The sequence below is a fragment of the Petromyzon marinus genome, chromosome 65 (assembly GCF_048934315.1).
Source record: "Petromyzon marinus isolate PM22_M1 ecotype Great Lakes invasive population chromosome 65, UKy_Petmar_22M1.pri1.0, whole genome shotgun sequence".
NCBI lineage: Eukaryota > Metazoa > Chordata > Hyperoartia > Petromyzontiformes > Petromyzontidae > Petromyzon > Petromyzon marinus.
In genome coordinates this window covers 8,363,966-8,389,021 of record NC_133731.1, presented here as the reverse complement: position 1 = coordinate 8,389,021, position 25,056 = coordinate 8,363,966, and the positions used below count along the sequence as shown (strand labels likewise).

The 25,056-nt window shown below is 54.4% G+C and overlaps 2 protein-coding genes across 6 annotated transcripts in view; one reads left to right on the top strand and one right to left on the bottom strand.

The window, feature by feature from the left end:
• Positions 1 to 11,664, top strand: part of LOC116956437 (anoctamin-5-like) — an 84,165-nt gene extending 72,501 nt beyond the window's left edge. For all 5 annotated transcript variants that reach the window (XM_032978053.2, XM_032978052.2, XM_032978051.2 and 2 more), the window contains 4 exons: positions 2,197 to 2,402; positions 4,945 to 5,159; positions 5,559 to 5,664; positions 6,089 to 11,664. In XM_032978053.2, the coding sequence (XP_032833944.1) occupies positions 2,197 to 2,402; positions 4,945 to 5,159; positions 5,559 to 5,664; positions 6,089 to 6,292 (731 nt within the window). In that variant the 3' untranslated portion in view covers positions 6,293 to 11,664. The remainder of the gene's footprint in view (positions 1 to 2,196; positions 2,403 to 4,944; positions 5,160 to 5,558; positions 5,665 to 6,088) is intronic.
• Positions 11,665 to 15,775: 4,111 nt separating this feature from the next.
• On the bottom strand, positions 15,776 to 24,244 carry LOC116956399 (polypeptide N-acetylgalactosaminyltransferase 18-like). The gene is made up of 7 exons (XM_032977990.2): positions 24,007 to 24,244; positions 23,524 to 23,690; positions 23,155 to 23,341; positions 21,722 to 21,919; positions 20,831 to 20,945; positions 17,689 to 17,874; positions 15,776 to 16,113 (listed from the first exon to the last, which is right to left on the bottom strand). The coding sequence occupies exons 1-7, from the start codon at positions 24,228 to 24,230 to the stop codon at positions 15,916 to 15,918; spliced, it is 1,275 nt and encodes a 424-aa protein (XP_032833881.2). The 5' UTR covers positions 24,231 to 24,244; the 3' UTR covers positions 15,776 to 15,915.
• Between the last annotated feature and the right edge of the window lie 812 nt (positions 24,245 to 25,056).

The following is a 25,056-nucleotide window of genomic DNA, read 5'->3' as shown; positions in this document are numbered from 1 at the left end:
GCTCAGCAAATCTGCAAACCTGTTCCTGGGGGTCGGAGATTGGATCACCGTTTTTTCCCCTAATGATGGTAATAGGTGTGGCGCTGCAGTTACTTTTTTGATGGAATTAAATATAGATTTGTGATCGCGGGCCACTGAGGCAGACTCCATCTCCTCAGCAACCCGCGACCACCACCCATCCTTGCAGCGCCTCACGGCTCTCCGAACCTCCGAGCGAAGGCTGCGGTAAGTCTCCTCATTCTCTGACGTGGGATTCTGTAGCCGATGACAGTGGGCCTGTCGCTTTTTCTAAACTATCCTGAACACCTCCTCTGTCAGCCAGGGTCTCTGGGGAGGTCTGGACCGCGTACCCAAAGCAGCCAATACAGCTGCATGAGTGACAGTCCTCAACCTCGCCCATTTACCCTCGACATCAGGAGGAGTGGGGGACGATGCCAATCCCAGCCACAAGCGATGATGGAATTCTCGCTTGAAACTTTCATCAGATGACTGAGACCAGGCCACTTTAGGTTGGAATGGGGTCCTGGGTGTACACCCACCACCGGAGCGGAAGAATGGCAGGCGCATCTTACAGATGACAAGTCGATGGTCAGAGGGCAGATCAGCTCCACGGTAGGTCCTGGTGTCAAGGACATGGGCTCGCATCCGCTGGTCCGTCACTACGTAGTACAGCAGATGTTCTTGACCCGGCATGCATCCATAATGTTGTGTGGATGCGCCGATGCCGGAACAGCGTGTTGGTAATTACAAGCCCATGGGCTGCACAAAATTCTAGCAGCCTCCTACCGTTGTTATTGAGCTGATCTGGCCCATACCCTCCAATCACTCCAGACCAGGTGCCAGCATCATGACAAACTCGGTTATTGAAGTCACCCACCAAGATGACTATCCCGAGGGGCCACTTTAGCCAGCACCTGTGACAGGAGGTCATAGAAGGCATCTGACTCATCAGCTTTACCTGCATTCCTCCACGGATGTTCATCTTCGGTGGGGGCATAAGTAACCATGACCACCACTCCTCGCCTCCGGTTGATGGGAAGGCGAGCCCAAAGTAGCCTGGGGCTTACAGCTTCCCACACCTCACCGCCACGCTCCCACGCCCACTCCATTCTTTTGTTCAAAGGATGTTTGGAAGTCTGCTGCCCCGAGTAGAGGACTGTCCACCCCTCATGGTGGCAAGAGCCAGAACCGGTCCACCGGACCTCCTGAATGCCACAGAGATCCAGGCGGTACCGGTCCAGCTCCCGACAGAGGAGTGGCAGCCTCTCCTCCGCAGTGAGCATTCGAACATTCCACGTGGCCACACGAAGTGGCTTTTCGTTATTTCTGGAGGAGCCCTGAGGGTAGAGATTCAATCTCCTGGCTCCGCCAATTGGGGTTTGGCCAGGAGACGTCATAGACGCCTGTCCCCCGGGGCCTCCGGCACAAGCTTATTAGTTAGATATTTTAGACGTGGTTTAGTGGTAAATTTTTGAAAGGTGGAGGGGTTACCAGCCCCTCGCACCCATCCAGAGCCCCCGTTTAGCCCCTGTGGTGGTCACAGACGCCATGAGGGGAGGAGCCAATCGGAATTGGCCCTCCCCCCACAGCACTGTCCACGACAGAGTTGCCCGTCCGGCACCGCGAGGAGGTAGGGGCTTGTTTTGCCGGACTAATACACACACGCAAATACACACACACACAAATACACACACACATACACACACGCACACATACACACACGCGCACACACACCTCCTCGTTGGGGAAGCGGCCGGCGTTGGTGGTTTGCGCCGTGGTACCGCCGTCGTCGATTAGAAATCTGCGTAAGGTAAACGTATCACGCGGGGGTGGGAGGGAACCTCGCGGGGGTGGGAGGGAACCTCGCGGGGGTGGGAGGGAACCTTTGTATGCATATTGAACTTCTTTGGCACCGCATCATCGGACCACAAACTAAACACGAAAATCGGTTCTCAAGAAATGAGTTTGTTCATCGAGATGATGATGATGATGATTTAAAAGTGCGTAGCTCCCAGTGAAAGAAACAGCGTTCCAGATGGGCGCGTCGCCACCATCCCCCACTTCCGCATCATGCAGGTACCTCCTCAACATCACCACCGTGGCCATCACCGCGTGCGTGTGTTGAACTCCCTTGGCACCGCACGTAGCCGGCCGCGCTAACCGCAGGTGTGCCGCCCCCGGCGCCGCGTGTCACAGTCGTGCAGTTCGGCTTCACGACGCTCTTCGTGGTCTCCTTCCCGCTGGCGCCGCTCCTCGCGCTCCTCAACAACATCATCGAGATCCGCGTGGACGCGTGGAAGTTCACCACCCAGTTCCGTCGGCCCACGCCGTCGCACGCCCGCAACATCGGCGTCTGGCAGCAGATCCTCTCCTCCATCGCCATCCTCTCCGTCGTCACCAACGTGAGTGCGGAGGGCGCTCGCCCGAAACGACGGCCCTCACCCGGGCTGGATCCCCAACGCCCCGCCACCACCCCCCCCCCCCCCGGCGGATTCGTCGTGACCATCGCCGGCAATCGAGGCACCTCGGTGGCTCGGAGATGTTAACTATCTCGCCTGTTGTGCAGGAGGTCGCGGGTTCGATCGCGACCCTGACGCCTGCTGTGTATTCGGAGTTTGCCTGTCCGGTTTTTCCCTCTTCATTTAGATTCAACACGTTTTGAGTATTTGGCTGCTGCAATACATTTTCCACGTGATAAGCCACTTCGTTGTGCTATGATTTGTGATATAGGCTGGTCGCTTCTGAAAAATGTTAGTGAGATGCAGGGACAAGAGTTCTCTCTCTCTCTCTGTCCCACCAGACAATCACAGCGAGCCTTTTGATGCAGCATGTGTGCGCATGCTGAGCGGTGATTGATCTGCAGACTGTAGACGCTGGATGGGGCAGGCCTAGTGGCTAGTTGATTACGGATGGGACAGGCCTAGTGGCTAGTTGATTACGGATGGGACAGGTCTAGTGGCTAGTTGATTACGGATGGGGCAGGCCTAGTGCCTAGTTGATTACGGATGGGGCAGGCCTAGTGGCTAGTTGATTACGGATGGGACAGGCCTAGTCGCTAGTTGAATACGGATGGGGCAGGCCTAGTGCCTAGTTGATTACGGATGGGACAGGCCGAGTAGCTAGTTGATTGCGGATGGGGCAGGCCTAGTAGCTAGTTGATTAGGGATGGGGCAGGCCTAGTGGCTAGTTGATTACGGATGGGACAGGCCTAGTGGCTAGTTGATTACGGATGGGGCAGGCCTAGTGGCTAGTTGATTACGGATGGGGCAGGCCTAGTGGCTAGTTGATTACGGATGGGACAGGCCTAGTGGCTAGTTGATTACGGATGGGGCAGGCCTAGTGGCTAGTTGATTACGGATGGGGCAGGCCTAGTGGCTAGTTGATTACGGATGGGGCAGGCCTAGTGGCTAGTTGATTACGGATGGGGCAGGCCTAGTGGCTAGTTGATTACAGATGGGACAGGCCTAGTGGCTAGTTGATTACGGATGGGGCAGGCCTAGTGCCTAGTTGATTACGGATGGGACAGGCCTAGTGGCTAGTTGATTACGGATGGGGCAGGCCTAGTGGCTAGTTGATTACGGATGGGACAGGCCTAATGGCTAGTTGATTACGGATGGGACAGGCCTAGTGGCTAGTTGATTACGGATGGGACAGGCCTAATGGCTAGTTGATTACGGATGGGACAGGCCTAGTGGCTAGTTGATTACGGATGGGGCAGGCCTAGTGGCTAGTTGATTACGGATGGGACAGGCCTAGTGGCTAGTTGATTACGGATGGGGCAGGCCTAGTGGCTAGTTGATTACGGATGGGACAGGCCTAGTGGCTAGTTGATTACAGATACGACAGGCCTAATGGCTAGTTGATTACGGATGGGACAGGCCTAGTGGCTAGTTGATTACGGATGGGCCAGGCCTAGTGGCTAGTTGATTCCGGATGGGGCAGGCCGAGTGGCACGTTAATTACGGATGGGGTAGGCCTAGTAGCTAGTTGATTACGGATGGGCCAGGCCTAGTGGCTAATTGATTACAGATGAGACAGGCCTAGTCGCTAGTTGAATACGGATGGGGCAGGCCGAGTGGCACGTTAATTACGGATGGGGTAAGCCTAGTGGCTAGTTGATTACGGATGGGGCAGGCCTAGTGGCTAATTGATTACAGATGAGACAGGCCTAGTCGCTAGTTGATTAAGGATGGGGCAGGCCTAGTGGCTAGTTGGTCACGGATGGGACAGGCCTAGTGGCTAGTTGATTACAGATGGGGCAGGCCTAGTAGCTAGTTGATTAAGGATGGGGCAGGCCTAGTGCCTAGTTGATTACGGATGGGGCAGGCCTAGTGGCTAGTTGGTCACGGATGGGACAGGCCTAGTGGCTAGTTGATTACGGATGGGGCAGGCCTATTGGCTAGTTGATTACGGATGGGGCAGGCCTAGTGGCTAGTTGATTACGGATGGGGCAGGTCTAGTGTTTAGTTGATTACGGATGGGGCAGGCCTAGTGCCTAGTTGATTACGGATGGTACAGGCCTAGTAGCTAGTTGATTACAGATGGGGCAGGCCTAGTGGCTAGTTGAGTACAGATGGGACAGGCCTAGTGGCTAGTTGGTTACGGATGGGACAGGCCTAGTGGCTAGTTGATTACAGATGGGACAGGCCTAGTGGCTAGTTGATTACGGATGGGACAGGCCTAGTGGCTAGTTGGTTACGGATGGGACAGGCCTAGTGGCTAGTTGATTACAGATGGGACAGGCCTAGTGGCTAGTTGGTTACGGATAGGACAGGCCTGGTGGCTAGTTGATTACAGATGGGACAGGCCTAGTGGCTAGTTGGTTACGGATAGGACAGGCCTGGTGGCTAGTTGATTACGGATGGGGCAGGCCTAGTGGGCCATTGAGTGTGCGAGTCCTCCCACGGTGGCGTTTCTGTCCCCTCACCCCACCCCACCCTTTAGGCCATCATCGTGGCCTTCACGTCGGACATGCTTCCCCGCCTCGTGTACTACTACTCGCACCATAGCCTGCTCAACGGCACGGAGGAGCACTCGATGGAGGGCTACGTGGATTACAGCCTCTCGGTCTTTCACATCGCCGACTTCCAGGAGCGCAACCGCCCGGACGCCGCCGCGCTGCCCTACTGGTTCAGCAACGAGACCGACGTTACCTGCCGGTGAGAGGGACTCGGGCCGGGCGTCGTCGTCAGCGGCAACATCAGCGGCATTGTCATCGTCGGCAGCGCCATCATTAACATGGTCGTCGTCGGCAGCGTAATCGTCAGCATTTTCATAATCGGCAGCGCCATCTCGGCGTCATCATCGGAAGCGTCAGCAGCATCGTCATTGTCATCAGCAGCATCAGCGTAATCTGCGTCATCATTAGGAGCGTTGTGTCATCAGCAGCATCATCAGCGTTGCCGTCATTATCAGCAGCAGCATTGTCATCCGTAATTATCAGCATTATCGCATTGTCATCATCATATTCACAGCAATCATGAGCAGCGGCAGCAGCAAAGTGACCATCATCAGTGATGCCGTGAGTCACGCCGCGTGCCTCCCCACCGTCCCCACAGCTACCGGGACTTCCGCTACCCCCCAGAGCACCCCAAGAGGTACCGGTTCAGCACCCGCTACTGGCACATCCTGGCCGCCAAGCTCGCCTTCATCATCGTCATGGAGGTACAGGGAACCGTGACGAGGTGGTACGGGGAACCGTGACGAGGTGGAACGGGGAACCGTGACGAGGTGGTATGGGGAACCGTGACGAGGCGGTACAGGGAACCGTGACGAGGTGGAACGGGGAACCGTGACGAGGTGGTACGGGGAACCATGATGAGGTGGTACGGGGAACCGTGACGAGGTGGTACGGGGAACCGTGACGAGGTGGTACAGGGAACCGTGACGAGGTGGTACAGGGAACCGTGACGAGGTGGAACGGGGGGACCGTGACGAGGTGGAACGGGTGTCCGTGACGAGGTGGTACAGGGAACTGTGACGAGGTGGAATGGGTGTCCGTGACAATCCCCACGTACTTCCCATCGCCGTCTTCCTCCCCGTGGTCTCCCCCCTCCCCCCGTGGTCTCCCCCTCTCTCCTCCCGCCAGCACGCGGTGTTCGTGGCGAAGTTCCTCATCGCGTACCTCATCCCGGACGTGCCTCAGGACATCAAGGACAAGATGAAGCGCGAGAAGCTGCTGACCCAGCGGCTGCTGCACGAGTTTGAGATCAACCGGCTCAAGAGCTCCCTGAAGGAGCGCGACGAGGTGGACGACGTGGGCGAGGAGGAGGAGGCGGTGCTGGCGGTCTGATGCTTCCCGTCCGCCCCCTCCTACCTCCTTTGCTTCCTCCTCATTCTCCACCGCCTACCTCCTCCTCCTCTTCCTCTTCTTCATCCGTCATAGTCCGCCGCATAAGCCGGTCGCGACGCTTCGGGCGTCTCCGCTCGTTCGCCCCCCCCCCCCCCCCCGCCCCCCCCGCCCCCCCCGCCCCCCATCGCCACGCACGACGTCAGCGGCGTGGCACGGATAGAACCACAACGACCTGTGCCTGCGGAGCCGGCGTCGAGCATACCAAGAGGCTCGGCCTCCTCCCGCGGGCACGAGCGTGCACGCTCCCTTATTTATGCCCGCTTGTCGTCGTGGGCGTTGGGGATTAAGGAGCCGCCTTCCGGGCCTATGCCGTGGGCAGCGGCACCGCCGCCAGCCGCCTTTGGTGCCGTCGTCGATTTAAAAAAATCTACAGAAGCGTCCCCGGACGTGGCCGAGCATTTCCAGCGGATTTGAGGAGTTGCGACGCTGCGTCTGTCTGGGAGTTGGAGGGGCGCGGGGGGGGGGGTTATGTGAGGGACGTTGTTGTGTGTTGCCACAATTGTACGTTGTTTTGTTTTGTGTTGTTGTTGTTGTGTTTTGTGTTGTTGTTGTTGTGTTTTGTGTTGTTGTTGTTGTGTTTCGCACCTCGGTCGGCTACGTTACGGTTTGCGAAATAAGTTGTGCGTACGTTTGGCGTTCTAAGTTATTAGTCAATGAGCTCACTACCATTCGGGGGGGGGGGGAAAGTGTCGATCGTTTTTTTTTTAAACGCCTTATTTTTCTACCACGGCCGAGGAAAACGCGCGAAGGTGAACATCCCTCGCCCCGCCCCCTCGGCACAGCCCACGCAAAGCCGTCGCGGCGAGCGCCGATGGCGAGCGGCGGCCATCGAGGCCACCACGGCGCACGGGGGGATCCACGTCGGTGCGGGCCAGCGACCACCGCAGGCTCCAGCCGCCTCCCCCTCGGCGGGCAACGTTTACACGCCGCAAGCCGCCGGGCACTCGTCTCTGGCACATTTGCTTCGGCTTCGCCCGCGGAGCGGGAGAGTTTATCTCGGGTCGCCGGCCTCCGTAGCGCCCGGTGTGCCGACCGCTACGCCGTGCCACCGCCCTCCGCGTGCGGGGGGTTGGCGCGTGCGGGGGGTTGGCGCGTGCGGGGGGTTGGCGCGTGCCGGCCCTCTGGTGGTGCGTTTACTTTGCACTTGGGCGGGCCATGGGAGGTGCTTTGGTTTAAACGGAGTCGATTTAAAGTTTTAACAAATCCGGTCTCGCGCACGCGCGCAGAAAACAAGATCCCCCGTGTAGCCTCAACAGGGGCAAGGGCTGTTAAGTAGCGAGTAGCGGCGAAGGGCCCGGCAGGGTGGGTGACCGGCACCACGCCTTTGTCTCCCCCTCTCACGACGTTTTGAGGCCGAGTCAACCTAGGGGAGGCCCGCTGGTCCGGATAATCCGATCGCGGTTGGGCGCCGTGCTCCCCTCGCTTCAGTTTCATTTCTTAGACTTTTTCTTGACTACTTTTAACTTTGCACCGATGCTAAATAATGATTCAGTTTCATTCCCACCCACTAATACATTTCAAGTTACATTTCACCAATGCCCCTCCATCCCTCCCTCCCTCCCCCTCCCCTGCCTCTTGCACAGTAACACGAACGATCAGAGCTCGCGAGCGATCTGGGCTCGCGAGCGATCCGCTACCCGGGTTTTCTGTCTGGCCGCTTGGCGCCCACCACGTCGCTCGAACAGCGGTTCGTCAGCTCAGAGAATCGCTCATCCCCCCGTTGTGTTCCGCGTCTCCCCTCTTAACAGAGGCCCACGGACTCGCAGAGGGATCTATGGTTGTCTCTCCCTCATGGGTACCAATATGAGTCGTTGGGTCTCTGTGACTCTATGCGTCTCTGTGCGCGTCTCTGGCTCTCTCTGGCTCTCTCTGGCTCTCGAGTCCGAGTCGCTGGCTCTGTCAGTCTGTGGGTCTCCGTGGGAGTCTACGAGACCCCCCCCGGTGTAATCTCGGCTGAAACCCTGACCTGCAACCCAGGCCCCGTGACCTGTGAACTCTGAGCCACCCTCTCCACCGATGATCCTTCTACCCCAGTGCCCACTACAATGACCCCGTTACCAAGTTAACTCCACGGCTACAGGGCCCGGCCCACCCTCGGCCCACCCTCGGCCCCCCACTCTTGTTCAGCGGCTTGAGATGGGCTTGCTTTCTGTTCGCTGTTTTAAATCGCGTTGTATCACATCGTATTATATTTTATCGCATTACTTTGTATCATAACGTATTATATTTTATCGCATTACATTGTCATACATTGCGTTGTATCACATCACGTTGTTATACATTGTTTTGTATCACATCGTATTATATTGTAATACATTGCAATGTCATGCTTTGTATTGTATTACATCGTATTGTACCATACTGCATTGGATTGTACCGCATTGCAAGGTAATGCATTGTATTACATCACACTGCACGTGAGCAATCAGTTGCTCCAGGTAAAGGCCCGCTGAGCTATGTAACTCTTTTTCAGAAGCGGCCTGGCCATCACAAATGATAGCTCAACGAAGCGGCTTATCATCATCATCATCACCACGTGGGAATTGGTAGCAGCAGCCAAATACTCCGAACGCGTGACGTCGATTCTGAATGTGGAGGGGGAAAAAAAACGGAGGGACCCGGAGAAAAATCCACGCGACCACAGGGAGAGAGAGAGAGGGGGGGGGGGGGGGGTGGGCACCGCAGCCTCCAAATATACAGCAGCAGGCGTCGGGGTCAAAACCACGACCTTCTGCATACCGGGCGAGGGAGTTAACATCTCATGGCCACTGTGGTGCCCCTCCCAATCCGTCCGCGACTGCTTTGTGGCGGAGAGGGGATCTCGAGATCGCCGTGTCGACTGATCACGCCTCTCTGCACGCGACTGCTTTGTGGCGGAGAGGGGATCTCGAGATCGCCGTGACGACTGATCACGCCTCTCTGTACGCTTGCGGCCGCGTTGGGCCGCGCCTGTGATGTCACGCACTACACGGGGAACGGGGTTGAGTTTTATTGTGAAGTAGTTTTGTTTACCCACGAGGTGTTTTTTTTTGGTGGGTTAGATCGCATCGTTTAAACCCGCCACCACCAGCCGACGCGGCCAATCAAGTGAAGTGTTTGTCAGGGTAAATGAAACGTGCCAATTGGTGACTAGTTGAGCACACGCCAGCCTCCTCACGCCGCGACAGACAGAATCGTGGCTGTCGCCTGACGGATGCTGGATGACAATGTGATTACCGGTGGAACGTAATGGTACTCGCATTGTAAGTGTTGTGGGTGTACTCTCCCAACACAACCGGTTAATGCTGAACTAATTGACACGTTTTGTTGACGCGAGAAACCTTTGCTAATTGGCTGCGTCGGGCGGTGTTGGCGGGTTTAACGACGCATTTACATTTACACCATCTAACGCTATTGAAACAACATTTGGTCGCAAAAGCCCCTACGACTGCTCCTACGCGTGAAACAGTTTAACCCTTGGGAGACGAGTCAATGTTTTTTTGTTGCGGCGTGCGTCTGGGTCCGCGTCGCAAGTCTTACGCCGTTCTAAGGAGTTGCGACCCACGCGTTTGGGAGTTTGGGGGGTTGGGACATTGGGGGGTTTTTTATCGCCATTGTGAGTGTTAGAGGTTGGCTACGTTACAGCGGCGGAAGAAGTCAAACCGTGCACGTACGCACGCACGCGTTGGTTATAAGACAATCTCGGTACGTACGCACGCGTTGGTTACAAGACTTAAGCTCAGTACGCATGCACGCACGCACGCGTTGGTTACAAGTGATTTGTTTGGATCGGGGGTTCCAAACGGTGACCGCTCAGCATTTGGTGGCCATGGCAGCCATTACCTCTCAGTGTTAACAAACCTACGTGGAGCTGTCCAAAGTGCCCTGGTGGTGGTGGTGGTGCTGTCACGGTGCTGTCACGGTGGTGGTGGTGCTGTCACGGTGGTGGTGCTGTCACGGTGGTGTCACCGGCAATCCAGAGAGGAGAGGGGCGCCGATTCGATTCCATCTCTCCCCGGCAGTCAAAGCGACAGTGTCAACTTTCTTTGAATGCGGCAACTTCCGGCCACCTCTGTGCCACCCAGTAGCGGTGTCCGGTGGTTACACCAGCACAGGTACGGCGATCGGCGGTGGTGGTGACGGCGGTGGTGGTCCCACCATCCATTCCACGTGGCATGAGAGGGCTGTGGGTCTGAGTGTGTGGGTGATGTTTGTCGAGGCAGGGCAACACAGAAGGTCGTTCGACTTTGCCGAGCTTTACTTGGACAAACGAATCCAGCGACCGCAATAACCATCGTCGCAATAGCCATCACGACCATCTTCATCATTACCGCAGTAACCATAATCGCCACCATCGTCACAGTAACCATCATCCCTCCACAAAGTCTGGCCTGCAGACGCCTACCCGGATGGTTGGGTAACATCGCCAGAAAAAACAAACGTGCCAACTGGCGATGTGGGTTTCCATTACGCATTGGGGCACATAAAAGTCACGGATCATAGCGAGGGTGTGCCACACGGATCGCCTGGCGACCGCCCGCCCGCCCGCCCCTCCCACCATGCGTTTTGAGGCAGCACCGCTGAGCGTTTTGGCCAAAACCGTTCCGAGCATCGTCAAGCAGAGAGAAGTGAGTCCCCTGACCCCCACCCTCGGCCCTAAATGAGGGGTGGGCACCTGCGTGCAGCTCCAGAAGTGGCCGCTCCGCAACCTTCTTCATGACTGCGGTCTGCAGTATTCACGACATCGCATCACAGCTCTTGAAATAGGTCGCGGTTTTTTTATGGAATTGGTTGACCTCCCCCCCCCCCCCCCGGTCTAAACCGTTCCCCGCTAAACCTGCATCAATGCCGCTTGCACGTTTGATTGTATTTTAGTTCAAGACGAACCGTCTGGACGTTGTTGTACATACATGCATCTCTCACACCACACACACGTGGTGGACACGTAGAGGTTTTCAATTTAGCCAAATTTTTTTGAGGTTAAGATCACAGAATCGTTTTTGTACCAGTGACCCCCCCCCCTCCACCCACCCCTTGAAAACTCTCCCCCAACCCCACCCCCCCCCCATGAGCCCTGTATTGGGGCTGTGCATCGCCCACCCACCTCTGTAGAGATGGATCGCTCAGTTTTATTGCGACTCTGCGTCGTGTTGTTGTTGTTCAGCCCCCATAGCAGAACACCTTGAAGGAATTTCGTTTTTGTAAACAAACACTTTGTTTTTGTAAACACTTTGTTGTTTTTGCACGGCGTCGTCGAGTGAGACGGGACGGAGGGCCTTGTCATAAGTTACAGCTGTGAAAATGTTCAATAAAGTTTCTTTATGTTAAATAAACTCTGGCTGTCAGCCTGATGATGATGCTGATCGAATTGTGAATGTTGTGGGTTTACTCTCCTAACACAACCGGTGCGTGCTGAACTCGTAACGAATTGGCACGTTTTGTTTACGTGACAAACTTTACTACACTCTCGCTGGTTCAGCAGTTCCACTGCTGGATTATCTTTTTACCGCCTGAGGACGACCGCTTGAGTTGTGATCGAAACGTCGTGATTTATTTTATTTTTTGTTTTATTTTTCTAGCTACGTGATGACTTTACCGAAAGACCAAAGAATATGGATTCCTGCAGTCACGGAAAGCTTCAAATCAAGATTGGACCTCACTAATATGCTGTGTCAGGTGGTGGTGGCGGGGTTTAAAGATTGGACCTCACTAATATGCTGTGTCACGTGGTGGTGGTGGTGGTGGCGGGGTTTAAAGATTGGACCTCACTAATATGCTGTGTCACGTGGTGGTGGTGGCGGGGTTTAAAGATTGGACCTCACTAATATGCTGTGTCAGGTGGTGGTGGTGGCGGGGTTTAAAGATTGGACCTCACTAATATGCTGTGTCAGGTCGTGGTGGTGGTGGTGGCGGCGTTTAAAGATTGGACCTCACTAATATGCTGTGGTGGTGGTGGCGGGGTTTAAAGATTGGACCTCACTAATATGCTGTGTCACGTGGTGGTGGCGGTGGGGTTTAAAGATTGGACCTCACTAATATGCTGTGTCAGGTGGTGGTGGTGGCGGGGTTTAAAGATTGGACCTCACTAATATGCTGTGTCAGGTGGTGGTGGCGGGGTTTAAATATTGCATCTCACTAATATGCTGTGTCAGGTGGTGGTGGTGGCGGGGTTTAAAGATTGTATCTCACTAATATGCTGTGTCAGGTGGTGGTGGTGATGGCGGGGTTTAAAGATTGGACCTCACTAATATGCTGTGTCAGGTGGTGGTGGTGGCGGGGTTTAAAGATTGTACCTCACTAATATGCTGTGTCAGGTGGTGGTGGTGGCGGGGTTTAAAGATTGGACCTCACTAATATGCTGTGTCAGGTGGTGGTGGCTGCGGGGTTTAACGATTGGACCTCACTAATATGCTGTGTCACGTGGTGGTGGCGGCGGGGTTTAAAGACATGTATGTTCATGCGATCCAACGCAACAAACTTCTATGGCTAACATTGCTGACGACGTCCTACTCGGCGTTGTAACGTTTCTTGTTCTACGCCGGCGCTCAATCGACGGGCTCCTTCCTGCCTCTGGTGTCCCCTGGTCCCACGGACAACAACAACAATAAAGGGTGGTGGTGCTGCAGTGGCTAGGAGATGTTAACTAGCTCGCCTGGACTCCAGGAAGTCGTGGGTTTGATCCTGACCCTTTACCCAGGTATATTTGGAATTTTCATTTTCTCCCCGTGGTCGTGTGGCTCTTTCTCCAGGTCCTTCGGTTTTTCCCTCCACATTTAGAATCAACATCGTGCGTTTAAGAGTATTTTGCTGCTGCTATCAATTTCCACATGATGACGATAAGCCACTTCGTTGAGCTATCATTTGTGATCTGACAAAGAGCTACATAGCTCAGTGCACCTTACCTGGTAAAATAAAAAAGAGTTTAGTTTAAATACCATAAGCCCTCCCCCCCCCCCCCCCCCCCAACTGAGCAACCAATTTGCCGGTTTCCTCATGCCAAAACCGCTGGAGACAGAACCGGCAAACCGAAGCGATTGCAAGTGGCCGCGGTTTCCCAGCAAGCGGTAGCAGTGCAGCAGCAGCAGTCCCAGCCGGCACCACGGTGCTCCGTGGGCTTTACGACGGGCTGCTGATGGGTTTGAAGTACTCGAAGCGCCACTTTTGGCCGCTGCAGGGACGCAGAACGAGCTCCGCTTGGTTCTCCTGGGCCTCCAGCGCCTCCAGGCACCGGGTGCCATCCTTGGTCTTCATTTCGCCGGTCTGCGACTGAGAGACGTTGTGGCTCGGAGATGTTCACTAACCTCGCCTGGTATACTGGGGACAACCCTTTAAGGATCTCACATCACACACCTGGGCTCCTGTCCCTTCACTGGCTGCCTGTCCGTACCCGTATTGATTTTAAGATTCTCTTGCTGGTGTTCAAGGCCTTTAATGGACTACATTCACGACCTCCTTCAGCCACAAATAATCCATCGAGATCATCAAGATCCTCGGATTGTGCATTGCTCGCTGTCCCCACGGTCTCGAGGCTTTACACTTGGAGCGTGGTGACGGTGCCTTTGCAATTGGGACACCTAACCTGTGGAACTCCTTGCCCTTCGAGGTCAAGGGGACTTCCCAGTCACACATCTTCAAATCTCTTCAGAAGCGACCTGGCCATCACAAATGATAGCTCAACGAAGTGGCTTATCATCACGTGGAAATTTATAGTGCTCTAAAATGCGTGATGTCGAGGGAATAACCGGAGGACCCGGAGAAAAATCCATGCCACCACGGGGAGAGAGACACGCAAACTCCAAATATACAGCAGTAGGCATCGTCGGGGTTGGGATCCAACCCACGACCTCCTGCATTCCAGGCGAGGAAGTTAACATCTCCTAGCCACCGCAGTGCCACTCATGAACAACCGTTGAACGAACCCTGAACAACGGAGGCTGTCGAGGATGGATGGGGAAGAAAAAAAACCCTCTGCGTGCAACGGAGTCACCCTGAAACAATTCATGTCATGTCGCACTGCTACGTCGTCATCATCAGTCCGCGACACACCTTGAAGGTGAGGAAGCGCTCGTCGTCCGGCGGGGCCCTGCAGCCGACCAGGGCCGGGCTGCCCCCGCCCGAGGGGGTCATGCCCACGCACGTAGTCACCTGGTCTTGCAGGTCCGAGTAGAGCCCCACGATGATCTTGTCGGACGACGTCCTCATCGCCAGCTGTGGGCAAGAACGTCAGAGACGATCTTTCAGAAGCGACCTAGCTATCACAAATGTTAGCCTCAACGAAGTGGCTTATCATCATCATTGTGATGAAATTTATAGCAGTAGCCAAATACTTTTAACGGGTGACGTTGATTCTAAATGTGGAGGGGAAAAAACCGGAGGACCTGGAGAAAAATCAATGAGACCACGGGGAGAGCGATAGAGACACCAAACTCCAAATACACAGCAGGCATCAGGGTCGGGATTGAACCCACGACCTCTTGCATACCAGGCGAGGGAGTTCACATCTTCTAGCCACCGTGGCGCCAATTGGATCGGATTGTAGTGGTACAGTACCTGTGGACGCTCTCCGTGGCAGTGGTACAGTAGGGGGTGCTTGTCAATTGGGTTTCCGTGATCCAAGCAGAGGTCACTCCTGATGCTGTTTTTGAACTGAACACAACAAACACGCAGAATCATTTACATGCCGTGACCAATTTTAATATCCATGCCAGGTCCTGCAGAAGCTCCCAGGCACGTGGGGTGAAACGTCAGACATCGTGCTGAACAGCACGCATCATAGGTCCATCGTAGGTCCCTGGTAGGTCCATCGTAGGTCCGTGGTAGGTCTGTCGTAGGTCCATCGTAGGTCCATCGTAGGTCCGTGGTAGGTCCCTGATAGGTCCCTGGTAGGTCCGTCGTAGGTCCATCGTAGGTCCGTGGTAGGTCCTTGATAGGTCCCTGGTAGGTCCGTCGTAGGTCCGTCGTAGGTCCATCGTAGGTCCATCGTAGGTCCGTGGTAGGTCCGTCGTAGGTCCATGGTAGGTCCATCGTAGGTCCATCGTAGGTCCATGGTAGGTCCGTGGTAGGTCCATCGTAGGTCCGTCGTAGGTCCATCGTAGGTCCATCGTAGGTCCGTGGTAGGTCCATCGTAGGTCCGTGGTAGGTCCATCGTAGGTCCGTGGTAGGTCCGTGGTAGGTCCATCGTAGGTCCATCGTAGGTCCGTGGTAGGTCCATCGTAGGTCCGTGGTAGGTCCATCGTAGGTCCGTGGTAGGTCCATGGTAGGTCCATCATAGGTCCATATTAGGTCCATCGTAGGTCCATCATAGGTTCATCGTAGGTCCATCGTAGGTCCAACGTAGGTCCATGGTAGGTCCATCGTAGGTCCGTGGTAGGTCCATCGTAGGTCCGTTGTAGGTCCATCGTAGATAGCCATAGACTGAGAGACCCACAGACTTACATAGAACCAATGCTGGTGAACTGCCCGATGTTTATAGGCGAGGGTTCTCGCTCTGTTAACCATCGGTCCTGGTTCGATACAAAACTCCATAATAATGATTAAGCGGCATCGTGGTGAATGTGCCCACGGGCCTTCAATAGGCACCGTTCCTACGGGTGGCAAGGGTGCCCACAGGCACTGGAGCTCACCACTCCATACTGGATACTCACCACTCCGTACTGGACGATGTCGTGGTGCCATGGCAGTGAGGGCAGCACGTTCTCCAGGTACCACGCGAAGCTCTTGCAGTTGAGCCGCTTGCGCAGAGCCACGCGCTCCGAGATGTCGCCGATGTCGATCCCGGATCCCTGCGCAGGGGTCGTCAACGAGACGAGAGTTGTACATCCAGTGAACGGGCCAACATTGCGCCAACGTTGCGCTCACGTTGGGGCAACGTTCGACTAATGTTGGAACAACGTTGCCTCAATGTTGGGCCAAGGTTCCATGTTTACTGGGTAGTAATCGGGGCGGCGACTCGACTCAGCGGTTGTACGCTCGCCACTTGCTGCAGAAGTTTGGGGTTCGGAACTGGTAGCCGCCCTGATGAACACTACGGTGGTGCTGTGTGTTATCCGTAAAAATACTCCTCCGAACCGTGCAATTCATTATTCTTTCTTTCGTATGGATGCTGATGTAGATGCTGATGTAGATGTAGAGCAACAGCTACAATTTCACATTCAGGTTGGTCCAGCCAGAAAACCACATCAGGAGTAGCGCTGCGATATCCCCTTCGTGTGTGTGGATCGTGGCATTGCGTCGTTACACATTGTACGGTCTGTTCTGGATGACCACAGTTGCCACGCGACTGGAGAGTTTTTAATTTTCCATTGAATGCATCAGGTATCCGCATCTACTGCTGCCATGGTTTGTGCAGTGGGTAATGCGGATTAGGGTGGACCATCAAAGATCAAACCCCAGGGGATCTTCTGCATTGGGTCTTTCACAACAAGGTGGTGCTTGTTTATGAGCTTTTTTGAACTCCATTCAGCTCTCCAAGCTTCATCGGAGTTGAATTTGCATTGTTGAAGGTTAAGCACATGGGTCCAAAAGGGCTTGGGCGTGACTCCAAGCAATGCCGAGGGATGTTATCGATGTCCTAATGGATAGGAAGGCGACTGTTTTCATCAATTTACAGCTCTTCCCAGAGGGTTGCAGTGATGTGGCAGATGGGTGGGGGAGATATTTGGTGGCAGCACGGGCAGCCCAGGGTGTTGGGGTCAACTTGAGGGCTCAAGTGATACACCGCATTGCAGTGTTCAATTGGACATCAACAAGTCTAGCGGTGACTACTTCTGCTCTATAATGGTGCACGGTACTCGGCTACAGAGTACACAATGGCCACCGTTACTGATCAGAGCACTGAGGGTGCTGATGCTCTCCAAATTGTGCTTGCCAGATCTGTACCAGGTTACCCCCCTTGTGTTGGTCTTCGCAGCTACCTTTCCCAGGTGGTCGTGGAAGGTTAGCGCACGGTCACAGCTCCACTCCGAGATAGGTTCGAGTGGGGTCGTGTTGCACAGTGTTGCCGCAGAAGGTCACTTTCAGAGTGTGCTTGGTGCTCCTCTTATTAAGATGAAATGCAGTGACTGTTGTTTTTTGGGGATTTGGCTTGAGGAGGCCAACAAAACTGTGATAGTATTTCGGTGTCGTGGGAACTCGACTCATCGCTCTCTCTCTACAGCATCCTTACAGTGGTCCCAGTCAGCTTTGGTCAGGTTCCAACTTGCTAATAGTTTTGACAGAATCACGGGGATGATTGCAATGTCCATGTGGGTAATGATGGGGCCTACGTTGGCTTTTGGGGACTTTACCGTGAATATGCATCAAGTCTACATGAATATGCATCAAGTCTGCATGAACACGCATGAGTGTGCTGCGCGTACGTTCATGGGCACGTTCCAGGCCATGTAGACGTTTCTCTTGAAGTCGTCCATCCAGATCTCGGCCACGCGCAGCGCATTCCTGCGCATGTGGACGCTCAGGTCCGGGGCGTACGGCTTGAAGTAGCGCTCGATGTGAGCCAAGCGTGAGCAGGGCAGCACCTCCACGCTGCCCCCGCACTGCCACACCTGGATACATGGGGGGGGGGGGGGGGAGGTGAGGGGGGTCGTCACCGATAGCCCAGCCGCTGTGACTGATTCATCAGATTCTAGATTTGAAGCTTTCGTGACTGCAAGGATTCATACTCTGTGTTTTTTTCGGTAAAGTCACGTAGGTAAAATAAAATTTAAAATAAAAGAAAACAACTAAATTAAATCACGACGTTTCGGAGGCAACACAAGCTTCCGTCTTCAGGTGAAACAGACACAACAAAGTTCGCTGTATCAAGTGAACAGCTCTGGGACACCCGAGATTATATACAGGTTAAGGGGGGGGGGGAGGAGCCAGGTAGGGACGTGGGTGGGGAGGGGATGGGCTAAATTAAGCCGCCTTTTGTTATGCTGCAGGGGGTTCGGGGGGAGCGATGGCGTGCTGCACGAGAGCAAGCACCATCCTGGTAGAAACGGAAACGGCTGTACAATTATCAGCCAGCTAACGTTTGACTTGGTTGATGACATCTTTCCAAATAAAATGAGGCTACCCCTATGGGTTCTCCCTTGTCACCAGTGATAGCCAATGTTTTAATGGAGAAATTTGAATCAGACGCCATCCAGACATCCACCCTTTGTCCTTCCCTGTGGAAGAGATATGTGGATGACACTTTCATCATTTGGCCACATGGCCTCCCAGCTTTGAATCATTTCCTAGACCACAGAAATTCTAGACACCCATCCATCAAATTCACCATGGAAGTGGAGAAAGATGGCAAGCTGCCATTCTTGGATGTTCTGTTTGAGAGGAGGACGGATGGCTCTTTGGGACATTCTGTTTACAGAAAGTCCACCCACACAGATTCCTACTTGAAGCCTGATTCCCACCACCACCCGGCTCAAAATTATTATCTCATCAAAACATTATACCATAGAGCTCATTGCATTTCTGACAAACACCACCTGGCCAGTGAATTAAAACATGTACATCTGGCCCTCAAGAGGAGCGGATACTCTGACCGTATCATCCGCCAAGCTGTTTCTCCCACCATACAGAAACAACCACCTGATACTCCGATCAAAACCATCACACTGCCATACATAGCAGGCGTTACCAAAAAGATTTCCAAAATTCTAAACAAACACAAGATCCAGGTCCGGTTCAATACAGTACACAAAATCTGTGATCTGATCTCATCCGTAAAGGATGTCATTCCTGACTTACAGTACCCCGGTGTTTACAAATTGAGGTGTACCTGCAGTGACTGCTATATCGGGGAGACGAAACGACATATTTCTGACCGAATTCGCGAGCACAAATCAGATTTGAAACACGGCAGAACGAATTCTTCGGCCGTGGCTGATCATTGTTTCAACACAGCGGGATCTCATGACATTATTTTCTCCGATACCAAAGTACTATGCAAACCTCCCGGTTATTACCAAAGATTTGTCCATGAAGCCATCCAGATATACAAACATAGACACAACTTCAACCGAGAGGATGGTTTCAAATTGAGCAACTTTTGGAAAGATGTCATCAACCAAGTCAAACGTTAGCTGGCTGATAATTGTACAGCCGTTTCCGTTTCTACCAGGATAGTGCTTGCTCTTGTGCAGCACGCCATCGGCCTCCCGAACCCCCTGCAGCATAACATAAGGCAGCTTAACTTAGCCCCTCCCTTCCCCACCCACGTCCCTTCCTGGCTCCTCCCCCCTTAACCTGTATATAAGCTCGGGTGTCCCAGAGCTGTTCAGTTGATACAGCGAACTTTGCTGTGTCTGTTCCACCTGAAGACGGAAGCTTGTGTTGCCTCAGAAACGTCGTGATTTAATTTAGTTTTATTTTATTTTATTTTTATTTTACCTACGTGACTTTACAGAAAAAAACAAAGAATATAGATGCATCAGAGATGTATTGCCCGCCCACGCCTCAGAACTTTCTCCCATCAACGCGTCTGTACCACAACAATTAATTCTAGGTCCACTTCTCTTCTCCTTTTATACTGACGACCTGGTCGATGCCTGCGAGGCCCCGGCTGTACCTCTACGCTGACGACTCAACCCTCTACGCTCCAATAAGATCACCTGCAGAAAGCAACACAGTGGCAGCGAGCTTCAACAGGGATCTTCATCAAATGAACATCTAGGCACACAAATTGATGATCACCTTCACACCATCAAAGTACCAGACCATGACACTGCCTCAGAAGAGAATTCCATCCAAGCTGGATCTGCAATTTGGGGACTGTCAGCTAGCATCAACCGACACGCTGGAGATCCTCGGTGTTACCATTGACAGCAAGCTGACGTGGTCAAAACATCTCACAACACATCTCCATCAGAGCAGGACAGAAACTGGGTGCACTGGGAAAGGTGGCCAACAAAGCTTGACACAGAGGGCCGAACCGCCACAGATAGCAAAGCTCAAGACCACAGTGTCACGGAGTACGCCTCTTAGTGCTGGATGAAGACCTCACCAACTGTAAGACATCGCCACTGGTGAGACTAAGGCCACAGTGTCATGGAGTATGCCTCTTAGTGCTGGATGAAGACCTCACCAACTGTAAGACATCGCCACTGGTGAGACTAAGAACACAGTGTCACGGAGAACGCCTCTTAGTGCTGGATGAAGACCTCACCAACTGTAAAACATCGCCACTGGTGAGACTAAGACCACAGTGTCACGGAGTACACCTCTTAGTGCTGGATGAAGACCTCACCAACTGTAAGACATCGCCACTGGTGAGACTAAGACCACAGTGACACGGAGTACGCCTCTTAGTGCTGGATGAAGACCTCACCAACTGTGTGTAAGACATCGCCACTGGTGAGACTAAGACGGCTGGAGGCGTGGTGCTGGCCACCCTCCCCCCCCCACCCCCCTCGTGTGGCCGTGCCGGCCTTCATAGGTTCTACTCGCTAACAGTACTTGCCCCAACAGTCTGTTAAGGCTACACGGGGGATCTTTGTCTTTGTTTCTGTGCGTCCTCACCCTGAGGCCCAGCTCCACGTTCTCCCCTCCGTACACCTGCATGCCTTCATCCAGAAAGCCGATCTCCTCCAGGTAGCTCTTGCTGGCTGCCATGCAGCCCATCAAAATTGCGCTCCTATCCACAAACAAACAACACAAAACATAAATCCCTCCCCCCGTGTCGCCTTGAACAGACTGTTGGGCCAAATGCTGTGAGCGAGAAGCAGTAATCCAACCATGGGGGTCTGCGTCACGGGACCTCCTTTGCCAGTACCAAAATATGATCGTAGGTTTTTTCCCCTTTTTTCTGGCAATAAAACAGTTGTGTTAAGATGTTAAAAGACCAAACTGAAACCTTTTACAAGGAATCATGTCTGCATTAACCACAATGCTTGTGGTCAGAATGCAAACAAAAAACACTCTGATAATATATGCATTGTCCTTGAAACCGATTGGTCCACACCAGAAACAGCTTTCTTTAAAGAAAGCTGTCTCTGTTCAAGGACAATGCATAATATTATCAGAGTATGTTTTTTTTGCTTGCATTCTGTAGGGGCACGGGCTCAGAACGTTACAACAAACAATACAAAACACGTATAGGAGTGTAAGGTATAGGAAAGGTAAACAAATCACTTTAAAATATATATAAATAAATTACAACTGTTTTTTTTCTCTTACGAGGCAGAGCCCAACTGAGCTGTTAACTTATTTCTCCAGAGGGAAATCTGTCCATCACAAATGGGAGCTCAGCAAAGTGTCTTCTTGTCATCGCGTGGAAATTCATAGCGACCGAATAATCGAAAAACACGCTACACTGCCGCCGCTCCCCACTGCCATTGGAGAGGGACCCCCCCCCCACCCCTCCCCCGCACGGGGGGGGGGCGGGGGGGGATGGGACATCAGCAGCGTCACCGGATGGGGGCCGTGAGGTCGCCGTTCCGGAGCCACTGCCTGGACGGGGGCTGGTAGGCGCAGGCGAGCTCCCAGTTGAAGACGTGCTGGTTGAGCGGGTAGCGCTGCACCGCCAGCGTGTCGTGGTGCGTCTTGTCAAACACCGTGGACACCACGACCCGGCGCTCCTCCTGGATACGCGCCAGGATGGGCTCGGCCCTACGGGGTGGGAAGGCGGAGGGGGTGGGGGGCAGGGGAAAGATTTCAAATGACGGGAGGCCAAAGTGGGAGAGTGATGAAGAGAGTCGGGTACCTTGGGGAGAAGCCACTCAGACCGGTTCAGATCATCGTCACCAATCTTGCGACCGTGAGCGAGAATCGAACTCGGGTCGCCGGGTTCGTAGCGGTCTGCTAACTGCTGCGCTACGGCTCCCCCAAGCTGTCCATGTATGTCTGTGTGTTGAAATTTTGTCGCACCACGGTACGTAGCCAATCGTGCCAATCCGAGGTGCGGGGTTATAAGGACAACAAACTAAGCACAAACAAAAGTTCTATAGAGCAAAGACAAAGATCCCCCTGAATAGCCCCAACAGTCTGTTGGGGCAAGTGCTGTTAGCGAGTAGCAGTGCCTGGGAAGGCAGGCACGGTACACGAGGGGGTGGGTGGCCAGCACCACGCTTAGCCGCCTTTGTCTCCCCAGTGGCGATGTTTACACACCGCACCAGGTACTCATTTGAGGCTGAGTCAACCTAGGGGAGGCCCAGGATGGGTTCAAATAATCTTCACCGGTGTTGGCCGTGAGCGGAAATGGAACTCGGGTCGCTGCGTTCGTAGTGCAGCGCACCAACCGCTACACTACCACTCCCCACACGCACACACACACGCGCACACGCACACACACACGCACACACACAGGCACATACACACGCACACGCACACACACGCGCACACACACACGCACACACACACGCACATCCACACGCGCACACACACACACGCACACACACACGCGCACACGCACACACACACGCACACACACACGCACATCCACACGCGCACACACACACACGCACACACACACGCACATACACACGCACGCACATACACACGCACATACACACGCACACGCACACACACGCGCACACACACACACGCACACACATGCGCGTCAGTCAATAAATAAAATTCCCTCTCTATAGGGGCGGTTCCCAGCGGACCACCGATGGCCCTCAAGGAAGAGGCCGAGGGAACTTATTTAATTGGTACGATTTTTCTTTTAGATGCGTCGCTATAATGTCGTGTCGAGCTCGGACCCACGTCCCAGTGAGCAATGGTCATTTACCTGTAGGGCCGGCAGTTTACCGGCACTGTCGCAAGCAAGCCTGGCTCTGCTGATGAAACACTGGATGTCGAAAAACGGTCCAAGACTTTTGCTCAGCGACTTTGGGACTCACCATCCGACGGGGAACTCCACGTGGGCGTCCATGACGGCCACCACGGGCCCTGAAGCCGCCCGGATGCCGGTGACGCGCGACGCGCTGAGGCCCCTGCGGGCCGCGTGCCGGACGAGGCGGATGGACACGTGCTCGTACCTGCGGTCAATCAGCTGGGTCCGCAAAGCGAAATCCTCCTGCAGGTCCCCTGCACGGCGGAGAGGAGGAGGAGGAGGTAGAGGAGAAGGCGGAATGAGGAGGGGGAGGTTCAGCTGAAGGAGGAGTTGGTGAAGGAGCAGCTTAAGGAGGTTGTGAGTGGCATGCGGAGCGTAACGTCGGATATCTCCTTGTTGTTGTTGTTGTTGTGGGGGGGGGGGTGAGATGACGCACGGTGGCTGCTGCAGTCGTCGACGAGGATGATCTCCTTGAGGAGGTGGTGCGGCGTGTTGCGCACGGCGGAGGTGACGGCGCGCAGCAGGATGGAGACGGCCTCGTTATAGAAGATCAGCACCAGGCTCAGGGCCGGCAGCTCCGACGGGTACCGCTTGGAGCTGCAGCTGCAGGGGGGTGGGGGGGGGGCCGGGAGAGGGGAAGTATGGTCAAACGACCCCCGTGACAACGCATGACGTGGGAAGGCCCAGTGGTAACGCACACTCGCACTCACGCTCAGCTAGTGAGCACTGTGATGGTGATGATGACGATAAATGAGTTTAACGCTCTGCGAGTGAGTCGCGCACCCGGCCGGGGGATGGTGATGGTGGCAATGACAGTGATGATGATGCTGATGATGACGATGATGGTGGTGATGAATGATGACGGTGGTGGTGGTGGTGGTGGCGACGCTGAGCGAGAGTGTGACTCCGAGTGGCGTACCCGGGAGGGCGGTTGTCGGGCACGTCGCGGTCGAGGGGCAGCCGGTCGCTCAGGTAGGCGTTGTAGCCGTAGGTGAGGAAGCGGGCGCACGCCGCGCGCTTCTGCCACGCCGGGAGCTCCTTGCCCCACCGCTTGAAGAGCTGAGCACCGGGGTCTGGCACCCACTTTGTTCCTTTGCAAACCATCCCGGTGCCGGGCACCTCTGGAGGGACACGGCGATGCATGGATACCCCTTATTCTCCACTGGCACATCTGAGCCGAGCCAGCGCAGGGCCATCACGGTACGGGTGGTGGGTTTTTTTTCTCCACTGGATATTGGCCGTGCCCTGCCATAACCGAACTGTGATACGCTGGCGTCACGAAGTTGTCTGAAACTGGCTTGGGGCCAAGCAGGTCCAGGGGCCAGGCTAACGCGTCATCGCTCGTGAAAACGATGAATGAAATCGGTGTCCAGTGAGTCGGAGCGTTGGGGTGATGAGTGAGTGTGTGCGTGTGCGTGTAGGTCAACTCAGCCTCAAATGAGTACCTGGTGTGGTATGTAACATCGCCACTGGGGAGACAAAGGCGGCCAGGTGTGGTGCTGGGCACCCACCCCCTCGTGTGCCATTTCGGCCTGCACAGGTGCTGCTACTCGCTAACAGCACGTGGCCCCAACAGCCTGTTAAGACGATATGGGGGGGGGGGGAGTCTTTGTGACGTGTGTTGACGTGCGCTGTTGCCAACCTGCGTCACTTTCGCTGGGTGGCAGCTTCACCGCTTGTTTTCTCTGCACAACGACACGAACAAGCGACGTGCGTGTGAGCATCGCCGCTCAGAAACCCACCGAGCGCGACGTCTCTCCTGGAAGGTCAATCGGCTTAGCTCCCTTCCTTTTGCCCAATTCTTCATGCTCCAGGGCAAACAGTCTTCCCGGGATCACTCTGTCTCATCATCGTCACCACATGAACATCATCATCGTCATCATCATCATCATGACTACCATCACTGGCTGGCTTCACGCCACTGTAATAGCGGTCTCGGTGACTTGGTCTCCCCCACCCTGGTCACCAC

Bases quoted from the DNA above. Each gene is read 5' to 3' on its own strand.
- LOC116956399 (XM_032977990.2), bottom strand. From the start codon at position 24,230: ATGCATCGCCGTGTCCCTCCAGAGGTGCCCGGCACCGGGATGGTTTGC. The intron at 23,342-23,523 runs GTGCGTCATCTC...TCCGCCGTGCAG, and splicing joins CGACGACTGCAGCAGCCACC to GGGACCTGCAGGAGGATTTC. The intron at 16,114-17,688 runs GTACGCGCAGCA...ACCCCTGCGCAG, and splicing joins CCTGGAACGTGCCCATGAAC to GGATCCGGGATCGACATCGG.